Here is a 13862-nt window from a genome sequence, read left to right as displayed (position 1 = left end):
GAGGGAAAAAAGAAGTTCTGAGACCATTTTTTTTTCTCTGCACTGTGTTTTGCCTTTTTTTTCCCCTAGACATTTGGGTGGTTCAGGACACAGGTGTAACGATGGACATTAAGGTCTGTCTTCATGTGTGGATCAGCTCACGGCAAGAGTACAAAATATTCAAGACTTTGTGGTTCAGAATTCTATGTTAGAACCAAGAATTCCTATTCCTGATTTGTTTTTTGGAGATAGAACTAAATTTCTGAGTTTCAAAAATAATTGTAAACTATTTCTGGCTTTGAAACCTCGCTCCTCTGGTGACCCAGTTCAACAAGTCAGGATCATTATTTCTTTTTTACGTGGCGACCCTCAGGACTGGGCATTTTCTCTTGCGCCAGGAAATCCTGCATTATGTAATATTGATGCGTTTTTCCTGGCGCTCGGATTGCTGTACGATGAACCTAATTCAGTGGATCAGGCAGAGAAAAATTTACTGACTGTGTCAGGGTCAGGATGAGATATATTGTCAGAAATTTAGAAAGTGGTCCGTGCTCACTCAATGGAATGAAGGTGCGCTCGCAGCTATTTTCAGAAAGGGTCTCTCTGAAGCCCTTAAGGATGTCATGGTGGGATTTCCTATGCCTGCTGGTCTGAATGAGTCTATGTCTTTGGCCATTCAGATCGGTCGACGCTTGCGTGAGCGTAAATCTGTGCACCATTTGGCGGTATTATCTGAGCATAAACCTGAGCCTATGCAGTGTGATAGGACTTTGACCAGAGTTGAACGGAAAGAACACAGACGTCAGAATGGGCTGTGTTTCTACTGTGGTGATTCCACTCATGCTATCTCTGATTGTCCTAAGCGCACTAAGCGGTTCGCTAGGTCTGCCACCATTGGTACGGTACAGTCAAAATTTCTTTTGTCCGTTACCTTGATCTGCTCTTTGTCATCTTATTCTGTCATGGCATTTGTGGATTCAGGCGCTGCCCTGAATTTGATGGACTTGGAGTATGCTAGGCGTTGTGGGTTTTTCTTGGAGCCCTTGCAGTGTCCTATTCCATTGAGAGGAATTGATGCTACGCCTTTGGCCAAGAATAAGCCTCAGTATTCGACCCAGCTGACCATGTGCATGGCTCCTGCACATCAGGAGGTTATTCGCTTTCTGGTGTTGCATAATCTGCATGATGTGGTCGTGTTGGGGTTGCCATGGCTACAGGTCCATAATCCAGTATTAGATTGGAAATCCATGTCTGTGTCCAGCTGGGGTTGTCAGGGGGTACATGGTGATGTCCCATTTCTGTCTATTTCGTCATCCACCCCTTCTGAGGTCCCAGAATTCTTGTCTGATTACCAGGATGTATTTGATGAACCCAAGTCCGATACCCTACCTCCGCATAGGGATTGTGATTGTGCTATCGATTTGATTCCTGGTAGTAAATTCCCAAAAGGTCGACTGTTTAATTTGTCTGTGCCTGAGCACGCCGCTATGCGGAGTTACGTGAAGGAGTCCTTGGAGAAGGGGCATATTCGCCCGTCATCGTCGCCATTGGGAGCGGGGTTCTTTTTTGTGGCCAAGAAGGATGGTTCGCTGAGACCTTGTATAGATTACCGCCTTCTAAATAAGATCACGGTTAAATTTCAGTACCCCTTGCCGCTGTTATCTGATTTGTTTGCTCGGATTAAGGGGGCTAGTTGGTTCACCAAGATAGATCTTCGTGGTGCATATAATCTTGTGCGTATTAAGCGAGGCGATGAATGGAAAACTGCATTTAATACGCCCGAGGGCCATTTTGAGTACCTAGTAATGCCATTCGGACTTGCCAATGCTCCATCAGTGTTTCAGTCCTTTATGCATGACATCTTCCGAGAGTACCTGGATAAATTCCTGATTGTATACTTGGATGATATTTTGGTCTTCTCGGATGATTGGGAGTCTCATGTGAAGCAGGTCAGAACGGTGTTTCAGGTCCTGCGTGCTAATTCTTTGTGAAGGGATCAAAGTGTCTCTTTGGTGTTCAGAAGGTTTCATTTTTGGGGTTCATTTTTTCCCCTTCTACTATCGAGATGGACCCTGTTAAGGTCCAGGCCATCCATGATTGGACTCCGCCGACATCTCTGAAAAGTCTGCAAAAGTTCCTGGGCTTTGCTAATTTTTATCGTCGCTTCATCTGCAATTTTTCTAGTATTGCTAAACCATTGACCGATTTGAACAAGAAGGGTGCTGATGTGGTCAATTGGTCTTCTGCTGCTGTGGAAGCTTTTCAAGAATTGAAGCGTTGTTCTTCTTCTGCCCCTGTGTTGTGTCAGCCAGATGTTTCGCTTCCGTTCCAGGTCGAGGTTGATGCTTCTGAGATTGGAGCGGGGGCTGTTTTGTCGCAGAGAAGTTCTGATTGCTCGGTGATGAAACCATGCGCCTTCTTTTCCAGGAAGTTTTCGCCTGCTGAGCGAAATTATGATGTTGGCAATCGAGAGTTGCTGGCCATGAAGTGGGCATTCGAGGAGTGGCGTCATTGGCTTGAGGGAGCTAAGCATCGCGTGGTGGTCTTGACTGATCATAAGAACTTGACTTATCTCGAGTCTGCCAAGCGGTTGAATCCTAGACAGGCTCGTTGGTCGCTGTTTTTCGCCCGTTTTGACTTTGTGATTTCATACCTTCCGGGCTCTAAAAATGTGAAGGCGGATGCCCTGTCTAGGAGTTTTGTGCCCGACTCTCCGGGTTTGTCTGAGCCGGAGGGTATTCTCAAAGAGGGAGTAATTGTGTCTGCCATCTCCCCTGATTTGCGGCGGGTGCTGCAAAAATTTCAGGCTAATAAACCTGATCGTTGCCCAGCGGAGAAACAGTTTGTCCCTGATAGGTGGACGAATAAAGTTATCTCTGAGGTTCATTGTTCGGTGTTGGCTGGTCATCCTGGAATCTTTGGTACCAGAGAGTTAGTGGCTAGATCCTTTTGGTGGCCATCTCTGTCGCAGGATGTGCGTTCTTTTGTGCAGTCCTGTGGGATTTATGCTCGGGCTAAGCCCTGCTGTTCTCGTGCCAGGGGGTTGCTTTTGCCCTTGCCGGTCCCGAAGAGACCTTGGACACATATCTCTATGGATTTTATTTCAGATCTTCCCGTCTCTCAAAAGATGTCAGTCATTTGGGTAGTTTGTGATCGCTTCTTTAAGATGGTCCATTTGGTACCCTTGTCTAAATTACCTTCCTCCTCTGATTTGGTGCCATTGTTCTTCCAGCATGTGGTTCGTTTACATGGCATTCCAGAGAATATCGTTTCTGACAGAGGTTCCCAGTTTGTTTCGAGGTTTTGGCGAGCCTTTTGTGCAAGGATGGGCACTGACTTGTCTTTTTCCTTGGCTTTCCATCCTCAGACTAATGGCCAGACCGAACGAACCAATCAGACCTTGGAAACATATCTGAGATGCTTTGTTTCTGCTGATCAGGATGACTGGGTGTCCTTTTTGCCTTTGGCTGAGTTCGCCCTTAATAAATCGGGCCAGCTCGGCTACCTTGGTTTCGCCGTTTTTCTGCAACTCTGGGTTCCATCCTCGTTTCTCTTCAGGGCAGGTTGAGTCTTCGGACTGTCCTGGTGTGGATACTGTGGTGGACAGGTTGCAGCAGATTTGGACTCATGTAGTGGACAATTTGACCTTGTACCAGGAGAAGGCTCAACGTTTTGCTAATCGCAGACGCTGTGTGGGTCCCCGACTTCGTGTTGGGGATTTGGTTTGGTTGTCTTCTCGTCATATTCCTATGAAGGTTTCCTCTCCTAAGTTTAAACCTCGTTTCATTGGTCCGTATAGGATTTCTGAGGTTCTTAATCCTGTGTCTTTTCGTTTGACCCTTCCAGATTCTTTTTCCATCCATAACGTATTCCATAGGTCATTGTTGCGGAGATACGTGGCACCTATGGTTCCATCTGTTGATCCTCCTGCCCCGGTTTTGGTGGAGGGGGAGTTGGAGTATATTGTGGAGAAGATTTTGGATTCTCGTGTTTCAAGACGGAAACTCCAGTATCTGGTTAAGTGGAAGGGTTATGCTCAGGAAGATAATTCCTGGGTCTTTGCCTCTGATGTCCATGCTCCCGATCTTGTTCGTGCCTTTCATATGGCTCATCCTGGTCGTCCTGGGGGCTCTGGTGAGGGTTCGGTGACCCCTCCTCAAGGGGGGGTACTGTTGTGAATTCTGTGGCAGAGCTCCCTCCTGTGGTCACAAGTGGTACTTCGGCTGATTCTCTCTATGAGCTTCCGTTGGTGGAGGAAAGTGGTACTGCGGCTTCTGAGTTTCCTTCCTCAGGTGTTGTGGTGAAGTCGTTAGGTGCTGCTCTATTTAACTCCACCTAGTGCTTTGATCCTGGCCTCCAGTCAATGTTCTAGTATTGGACTTGCTTCCTCCTGGATCGTTCCTGTGGCCTGCTGCTCTGCATAGCCAAGTTGCTCTTGTGTTATTTTTGTTTGCTGTTTTTTCTGTCCAGCTTGTTTATTTGGTTTTTCTTGCTTGCTGGAAGCTCTGGGACGCAGAGGGTGTACCTCCGTGCCGTTAGTCGGTACGGAGGGTCTTTTTGCCCCCTTTGCGTGGTTGTTTGTAGGGTTTTGTGTTGACCGCAAAGTTACCTTTCCTATCCTCGCTCTGTTCAGAAAGTCGGGCCTCACTTTGCTAAATCTATTTCATCTCTACGTTTGTCTTTTCATCTTAACTCACAGTCATTATATGTGGGGGGCTGCCTTTTCCTTTGGGGTATTTCTCTGAGGCAAGGTAGGCTTATTTTCTATCTTCAGGCTAGCTAGTTTCTCAGGCTGTGCCGAGTTGCATAGGGAGCGTTAGGCGCAATCCACGGCTGCCTCTAGTGTGGTTGGAGAGGATTAGGGATTGCGGTCAGCAGAGTTCCCACGTCTCAGAGCTCGTTCTATGTTTTTGGGTTATTGTCAGGTCACTGTACGTGCTCTGACTTCTATGTCCATTGTGGTACTGAATTACCTAATCATAACACTTAGTGTTGCAAATAAGATATCAGGAGCAGCAGCGAAAACTATGCACTTGATCTGAGGAGGGTAGTTAAAGCTCAGTTCATTTTCTTTCAAATAAACTACGCCTATGGATAAAGGTTTTCTGAAACCAGAAACTCCCCGTAACAGTGTAATTCTTGAAAAAAAATCTGACAGAATGAACATGCATAGGAGTTTCTACAGCATTTTTATTTTTCTTTAGGGAAAATTTCCCATTTTTAAGTGGGTGGCGTTTTCAAGACATATATTAATCTCTAACTTTCTGGGCATTTTTGTAGAGTACGTGTGCAGAAAATCTTCACCAACGAAATTTGCTGTGCGATTCCACAAGCACCTGAATTAGTTCAAGGAATTTTCACTTACAGTAAAAAAAGCAAACATTAAAAAGGTAATCAAGTGATCATACTGACCTTCAATCTCAGAAATTCTTTTTTCTGTTTCTTTCTCCATTACTTTCTGTTGGAACTGAATTTTGGCCACTTGGGCAACTTTTTCTGCCTCTGTCAATAAATGGGATTTGTGAATTCTACAGCAATTCAGTACTAAGTAAATGCTCGCTAACCTATGCCAAAATAAGTGTTGAAAATTCGATAAAGTGCTCTTGATGTCTTTGCATTTGTACACAGCCTTGTTAAATTTGTCGGAACTGGAAAGAAATTACATTATAACAATTTAATCACTTCGATACCACGGTTGATGGCAAACACATCAACAGGAGTGAGAGAAGGCTTCCTCTCTCATCCCAATGGTGCCCTATGACTGCCATTAAAGGCAACCTGTCACCAGAAAAAAGCTAGTAACCTGCATATATGGATTTAATCTGCAGGTTAATAGCATTCTGCACCTCCCTGGAGCCAGCACTTAGCCAAACGCTGCAGGGAGAAAAAGGAACTTTATACCTGTGGTTTCAGTCACAGGATGGCGCCAGAGCGGATTCAGTCAGCACTCTGAGTATAAACAGCGGCAGCTATAAGGTTACAGCGCCTTCGGACGACTGCAGTCGGCCCCAATGCAGATCCAATGTCCATCAGGGCCAGGGGCGCAGTTACAGCCGCCGCTATGAGGTGACTGAATCCGCACCAGCGCCATTCCCAAAAATGAAACGTTGCAGGGGGAGGGTCCCTTTGATATCTGCATATTAGACAATGCCAATAGGTCATCTGTCAGTTGCCAACAGTGCTGTTTTGAATACTATGTATTTTAATAAAAAAATCAAAAATTGACAGCAGATTCTCAGGTCACAGTAACATTTACTTCTGGAACTCTGGACTTTTATTTTTAGCTAGTGTTTTAATACTACACAAGCGATAATGTATCCTAATCTTGTTGCAAGTAGTAAAATGTAACATTTACCTATTACAGCTTTTTTCCTCTCCGTGTCTGCTTCTTTCTCCACTACTTTTTGCCTCTGAGCTGCTATTAGGAGCTTAGTCTTTTCACCCTCCCTTTAAAAAAAGAATAAAGAAAAGCACACAGAAGTCACACACTATTCATATAACTCGGTTTAGTATACCCCTCTTCACTGTGCACTGCATAGTACTTTGTTTAGGTTACACTTTACACTGGTTGTCTATGTAACAGCTGCTGAAATTGCTCCTAAGTAAACAATAATGTGACAGATACAATCTAAGAGCATTACCAGACATCTCATGCAAACGCCACATATTGGAAACTACAGTATTTGTAAATGATATACAGAAAACACATGCCATTTTGAAAGGGAATGTATCATTACACATCTTAAATGGGCTGTCCATTGTCATAAGAAAAGTCTGTAATCACTGCCAAATTGTGACAGCAAAACTGGAGAAATGGGCCAGCACACCTGTTCATATAAGTGCATTATATCACATTCACAATGTGGCCATTGACAGACAAAAGCTAGGATAAAGAAATAGCACATGAAAATAACATAGGGAACTTAGGTGTCATAATTTTAATCAAAAGACCATAAAGCCATCCTACCACACCAAGGTGTAATCAATATGGTCCAAACTCTTTATCTGAAGATTCGTCTGCTAAAAGGCCACATTATCTAGAATGTAAGCCCGCAAGGGCAGGGTCCTCTTCCCTCTGCACCAGTCTGTCATTGTTAGCTTGTGTGCTGTAAGTGATATTTGTATTTTGATGTAACTCCCCATGTACATCACCATGGAATTAATGGTGCTATATAAATAAATAAATAATAATTATGATCCAGCAAATTTCTTGGTTTTTCCTTTGCTTTCTGTAATTTACACAGAGGCGCAAGTTCACTGTTTTCAACTGTGCTCATCGATTATATAGCATTGCATTGGCAGATGCAAAACAATTTCGGGTCCTGTGCTGCCCCACTCTATTTTAAGGTGAACTATCAGTTATGCCAAACAAAGAAAGAAAAAAATGGTGGTGCACTCACCGGTCCTATTTTCAACAGTGGTTTGTTGCGGCATATGGAAGGAAACAACTAGGGAGAACGTGGATTGAGTAGGTCTGTGCAGGTGGTTTTGGCGGTGTGGCATAGCAGCAGCTTTTATTTGCGGATATTCTGGATCAGTGGGTGTAGCAGTGCCGTGTTTTTTTTTCTGTTTTCCCCTTGCATTTGATTGGAACTTTTTTTTCACACTGAGCACGCCACCCCGTCTCCCTATCCCGTTTTAGTAGTTGACTTAAGTTTGCTACAGGTGAATAATCACCAGCTGCTCACTCCAGGCCCTGTGTGAGCGGTCACGTGGTCCCGCTCATTACAGTGAGGAATATGCGCATATTCCTCGCTGTAATAGGCGGGACCACATAACCACTCACACAGCACAGGCTGCAGCCGCTGAGAGGAGACATCGCTGGAGCTGGGTGTCGGTGAGTATTTACTGGCAAGTGACGGGGGTGGGGGGGGGGGCGCACAGGGGATGGGAGGCGGGAGGGGATGCACAAACTTTATTTTTAAGGGGAAAGAAAAAAAAAAAAGATTATTCATTCCTTCTTTCCAGCGAACACTGCTGGGAAGAAGGGATGAATTCCGGCTTCAGCAGCACACGTGGGGGGGACAGCGCTTACAGTAGCGCTGTCTCCTGCACGGCACATGGACTGCACATGGACAACATTGACTTTAATGGGTCCTGTGATCAGTGCGCTCCCACGAACACTGACATGTCTCCGTGTTTTCCAAACGGACACACGGTCGGTGAAAACACGCTGACGTGCAGAGACACATTGATTTTAATGTGTCTACGTGGGTCAGTGTCTCCGGTACGTGAGGAAACTGTCACCTCACGTACCGTAGCCACTGACGTGTGAAACTGGCCTGAGAGTCAGTGGTCTATTTTTGAGAAAAAATTGGATAACAGATTGGTTAATCTATAGACAGATATAAAACAGCGGAAACGGGATAAATTTATGAGTGACAAAGGGGATTTTGAGTCCGGCAAAATTTTCTCTTGGAATAAAACAAATCAACCACAAGGTAATTGTAAATATGCGAGAAGTCTCCAGAGGAATAAGAACATGCCGAGAAAAAATAAAAGGAACTATCTTACTACAGATTCTGATTCTAGTGCTAACGATGATAATCTGGGTTCAATAGGCTCCTCTGTATTCTCTGATCGGCCTTCATCATCTTCATCGGCCATCCCTTTGGACATCGAACGCGCCGGGGTGGCAGAAGGAACATGACGAGGAATTCAACACAAGAGGAAACAAGTCTCGTGGAGACCGACAACCTAGTAGAGTCGGCATCTGGCTCTGTCATCAACTTAACAGAACATGTCCTGAGTGCAGCTCACCTTTCTGTTCTATCAAAGGGCATCAACTATTGTTTGCCAGAGAACTTTGACTTGGTAGACTTTAAAATAGATCTTTATAAAGCAGTAAGGAAAATTCATCTTTTTAAACATTTTGCAACTAATAAAAAAACTCCACATGCACGGTGTCCAGCTGAAACTCCATGTGCGGTGGGTCCTTTTGGTTTTTCTGTAGCCACAGAGGCGGCTGAGGACATTAGTGAAGACGCTCGGTTGCTATTAAGTCTCACTGACCCTATTTTGCCTGTTGTTGATATTGAGACTCCTCCTAATACAATTTTTGGGGGAGGGGTTAAGTCTACTTTTATGCCTCCGGTTTCTCCAGGTAGTGTCATTGACATTTTTGAGTCCCAGATTAATAAAGATATGGAAGCTCTAATCTATGACAAATTTTCCCCCAATTTAAAACCTAGTGAATGGTCTGCTCTTAAGGAGATCAAAAGTTGGTCAGATTCGATCATACGAGCAGCAGATAAAGTGGGCAATACAATTGAGTAAAGAATACTACGTAGCAGAGGCCCTCAGGCAATTGTCAGATAAAAATACCTATAGGGAATTAAATAAGGATCCTACATCCAAAATCAAAGATGGTTTGCGTTCTTTTTTTTAAAAAATATACTGATATAGGGGTAATGTCAGTAAAGCAAGCAGTCAAACTATTTCCTGAATTTCCGTTAAAACCCTTTTGGTATCATATACCTAAGTTGCACAAGTCTTTGACTTGTCCCCCTGGTCTGTTATGACCTGGTGGTTAGGAGCACCCGGAATGACCTGATAATTAAACCTCATACAGGACGAGCTCTGGGATGTGGGAGCTCTGCTGACCGCAAGCCCTAATCCTATCACACACACTAGAAATAGCCGTGGAGCGCTCCTGACCAGACCTAGGCGCCTCGTCACAGCCTAAGAACTATCTAGCCCTAGAGATAGAAAATAAAGCCTACCTTGCCTCAGAGAAATTCCCCAAAGGTAAAGGAAGCCCCCCACATATATTGACTGTGAGTAAGATGAAAGTCACAAACGCAGAAATGAAACAGGTTTCAGCAAAGGGAGGCCAGACTTACTAAATAGACAGAGGATAGGAAAGGTAACTTTGCGATCAGCACAAAAACCTACAAAAGACCACGCAGAGTGTGCAAAAAAGACCTCCGCACCGACTCACGGTGCAGAGGGGCCACTCTGCATCCCAGAGCTTCCAGCTAGCAAGACAAAATCATGAAAACCAGCTGGACAAGAAAACAGGGAACAAAATAAGACAATAAGGAACTTAGCTTCTGCAGGAGAAGGCAGGTCACCAGAGAGATCCAGGAGAAAACTGAACGAATGCAAAAACATTGACAGCTGGCATGGAGTAACGATCTGAGAGGAGTTAAATAGAGCAGCCAACCAAAGGATAAACCACGTCACCTGTGTAAGGAACCTCAGAAGCAGCAGCTTCACTCAAAGCCATCAGAGGGAGCCCATAGACAGAACTCGCCGAAGTACCGTTCACGACCACAGGAGGGAGTTCGACAACAGAATTCACAACACAGGTCGTCCCATCGTGTCGGGGGTAGGCTCTGTCACAGAGCCGTCATCTCGGTATTTAGATTGGTTACTTCGACCATTGCTACATGATGTTACATCCTATGTAGATAGCCTGTATACCAGAATCCCGCAGGACATGGGGGTGGCAGCTATAAGGGATATTTTAATTAATACACCTATGGACATTAAAACTGTTGATTTCATTTGTGAGGGTCTCTCTTTCATGTTAAAACACAATGCCTTTAAATTTGACAAGACCTGGTATACGCAATTAGAAGGTACCGCGATGGGTACGCCTGTCGCGTGTATCTTAGCAAACCTATTTCTAGCAGTCTTTGAAGAAAGATGTATTTTTGCGTCAAGGAACCCCTATTTTCAGCATCTTAAACTCTATGTGAGATACGTGGATGACATTTTCGTGGTGTGGGATGGTCCCCAGGATACCTTCACACAATTTGTGGAGTTCTTGGACCCTTCCAACATCATAAATATGAAATTTACGTCGAAATTTGGGGGTGATGTGCTAGACTTCTTAGACATTAAATTAACGGTGCAGGAGGGAGTAGTTCATACTGAAGTCTTTCGCAAACCGTCAGCGTCTAATGCGCTTTTGCATTTTAATAGCGCCCATCCTTCCTATACAAAACAGGCTCTCCCCTATAGCCAGTTCCTGAGAATCAGGAGAATTAATAATAAAACCAGTGGCTTTATTAGACAGTCACAAGAGTTATATAAAAGATTTGAAGAACAGGGCTATCCCCGCCCACTTTTGGATACGGCGTTAAAAAGAGCAGTTGTTAATAGTTGCGCTATTCCCCTCACTGCAGAAAAGAAAGGAAAGAGCAATAAATTTGTTTGGCCCGATGGATAGGTACATCAGGTCCATCATTAGAAGAAATTGGTATATCTTGAGCAAAGACGCAGATTTAACACAGATGGTAGAAAATGGTCCCTTATTTGCTTCTCGTCATAGTAAAAATTTGAAGGACTTATTGGTCCACAATTGCTTTGTGAGTGAGCAAGAGAATTGGTTGGATACAGCAGCCCCCAAAGGTAAATATAAATGTGGCCACTGCAATTTTTGTTCCTTTCATACAACAGGTAACAGGTAACATCTTGGTGCAGTTTTTCATCAGGTACGACAATTCATCTCATGTAGAACCACACACGTAGTCTATGCCATTTTTTGCCCATGTGTTTTTTTTTTACATTGGTAAAACCATTCGCCCGCTTTTCGTGACAATAAGGGAGCATTTCAATTCAATCCGGACAGGAAAAGGATCTCCACGACTCATTGAGCACGTTAGGAAAGCCCATGCAGGCAATACTAATGTCCTGCGTTTTGCGGAAATAGAACAGGTTAAATTACCTCGACGGGGTGGGGATTTTCACAGGCTGCTTCTTAGGAGAGAAGGTAAATGGATTCTCCGCACAGAAGCAATGGGTCCTTTGGGCTTAAACGAAAAAATTGATATGGCAGCTTTTTTATGAATAACTTCCTTTGCATTTACTCTTTGTTGTGAATTATTTTCATTAACTATGTGTGTTCATTGTTATCGCTCTAAGTTTGATCATTGTCAATTGTTTTTAATTTGTTTCTATTGTATGGATATTTTATCACATTTTGGTGGGTGGTTCCTTTTTTGTATTTGATAGTGTCACGAGATGGGTGGTCCCTTGGATCACGGCATTTTAAGGGTGCCTGCCCACTTCCCTTCACTATCAGGACCCGTTGAAGCGCAGCTGCGCGAAACGGACGTCGTCCTCCTCAATCCACGTTCTCCCTAGTTGTTTCCTTGCATATGCCGCAATAAAAAACTGTTGAAAATTTAAAAAAAAAAAAAAAAAGTCCTCCTCAACCCACGTTCTCCCTAGTTGTTTCCTGGCATATGTCGCAATAAACCACTGTTGAAAATAGGACCGGTGAGTGCACCATCATTTATTTCTTTGTTTGGACTATTTGCGTGCTGATGGATGAAGTGCACCCGTAGGTCTGTGCAGGTGGTTTTGGCGGTGTGGCATAGCAGCAGCTTTTATTTGCGGGAATTCTGGATCAGTGGGTGTAGCAGTGCAGTGTTTTTTTCTGTTTTCCTCTTGCATTTGATTGGAACTATCAGTTATGACCCATCCTGATTTGGTACACCTTGTTGGGGTGGGATGGATTTTACGCTTTTTTGATCAAAGCAATGTCAAACAAATCCACCATTATCTACATGTACTATTACTATTTATTCATTTACTGAGGGTATTTCCTCATTTTGTTTTTATTCTAAGTTTCGTTAATTTGTGACAGTATGTAATACGAACGCTGGCATAAGTTACTTGAATGCCACATGCGACTGAGAGCTCATGTGACCATGTGTATGCGATTCGCATACTTGTGGTCGTGTACTTCTTGAATCGAGAGAAGACAGATGAGTCTATTTAGCACATGACCACTGTGAAAATCTGAGGTTGTGGGCTAACGATGCAAATAGTTTTATTTCTTTCTTCCATTGTCTTTCAGCAACTTCAGGTAGGTAGATGTCCACAATGAGAGGCCCCCAGTCCACAAGATCTCAACTCAGAACTGGTAGTTCCACTGCCCCCGAAGCAGGTGATACCCCCCAGTCTCCCAACTTTTGGTTGGACCACAACTTTTGTATCTCCAGCCACTATAGTCTGCAGTCACAGCCTTTCCTCCTCCAGACGACGGATACCATGAAAGTAGCGCACATGTATCCAGCTCCAGCCATCAACAAACCTCTGTTTCCCTAGTCAGTGTCCTAAATACACCAAATCATCCCCTCGAAAATGGAGCCTGGCCCTTGGGAAAGGGAAAAACTAAGTCCATCACCTAGGACTAGATGTGAGCACCCTTGTGGTGATGGCTCCACTAGGTCTATCACTTCCATTCACATACTGGGACTAGTGACTGGGAGAACAAAGCCTATGCTTACGGTCACTGAATGGAAACATTAATTCCTGAGACTGAACACTTTCCAGGAGAGATCTGTGCAGTACGTGGCCAGCTCCTGACAACCACAAATATATGAAAATCTCATACATGCAGTGATAATCCCCCTTTAATCATAGCTTTGGTAATTTTTTCCCTTAATTTTAATGCGATCAATAAAAGAAATCCTCAGAATCGCTGTTTTCACACTATCTAGTGGATAACAAACCGGTCCCAATTCCTCTTTTAAGATTTTTACTTTTCAACTGTCACGATCCATGTTTGGATCTGTGGCAGATCTGGTTTCCCTCCGGTTTAAACCTTTTTTCCTTTCTGGTCATTGGGGGTTAATGCAGTTTTCCCCCTCCCCCTGGTGGCAACTGGTGTTATTGCATTGCATTGCTGCTGGGTCAGCTGTTTGTGACCACTCCCACCATCCTTTATAAGGTCACCTGGTGCATCAGCTGACTGTTGGTTATACAGGTCCTTTTAGGAGACCAACCGTGCAGTACCAGCTCCCTGGTGTCAGCCTAGTCTGGTGTTAGGAGCTCAGTTGCTGAACTATCTGTATTGTGGAGTCTGCAGGGGCGTGCACAAGCTAAGTTCTGAGTTTTGTTACTTTGTAGTTTGTGCATTCACCTTT

The 13862-nt window shown here is 44.1% G+C and overlaps 1 protein-coding gene across 8 annotated transcripts in view; it reads right to left on the bottom strand.

The window, feature by feature from the left end:
• ERLIN1 (ER lipid raft associated 1) overlaps nt 1-13862 on the bottom strand; it is a 265288-nt gene that overhangs the window by 91009 nt on the left and 160417 nt on the right. For all 8 annotated transcript variants that reach the window (XM_069753034.1, XM_069753030.1, XM_069753032.1 and 5 more), the window contains 2 exons: nt 6335-6426; nt 5392-5481 (listed from right to left, as the gene is read on the bottom strand). In XM_069753034.1, coding sequence (XP_069609135.1) covers nt 5392-5481; nt 6335-6426 — 182 coding nt within the window. The remainder of the gene's footprint in view (nt 1-5391; nt 5482-6334; nt 6427-13862) is intronic.

Source organism: Ranitomeya imitator, chromosome 2, assembly GCF_032444005.1.
Source record: "Ranitomeya imitator isolate aRanImi1 chromosome 2, aRanImi1.pri, whole genome shotgun sequence".
NCBI lineage: Eukaryota > Metazoa > Chordata > Amphibia > Anura > Dendrobatidae > Ranitomeya > Ranitomeya imitator.
This window is presented reverse-complemented; position numbering and strand designations above follow the sequence as displayed.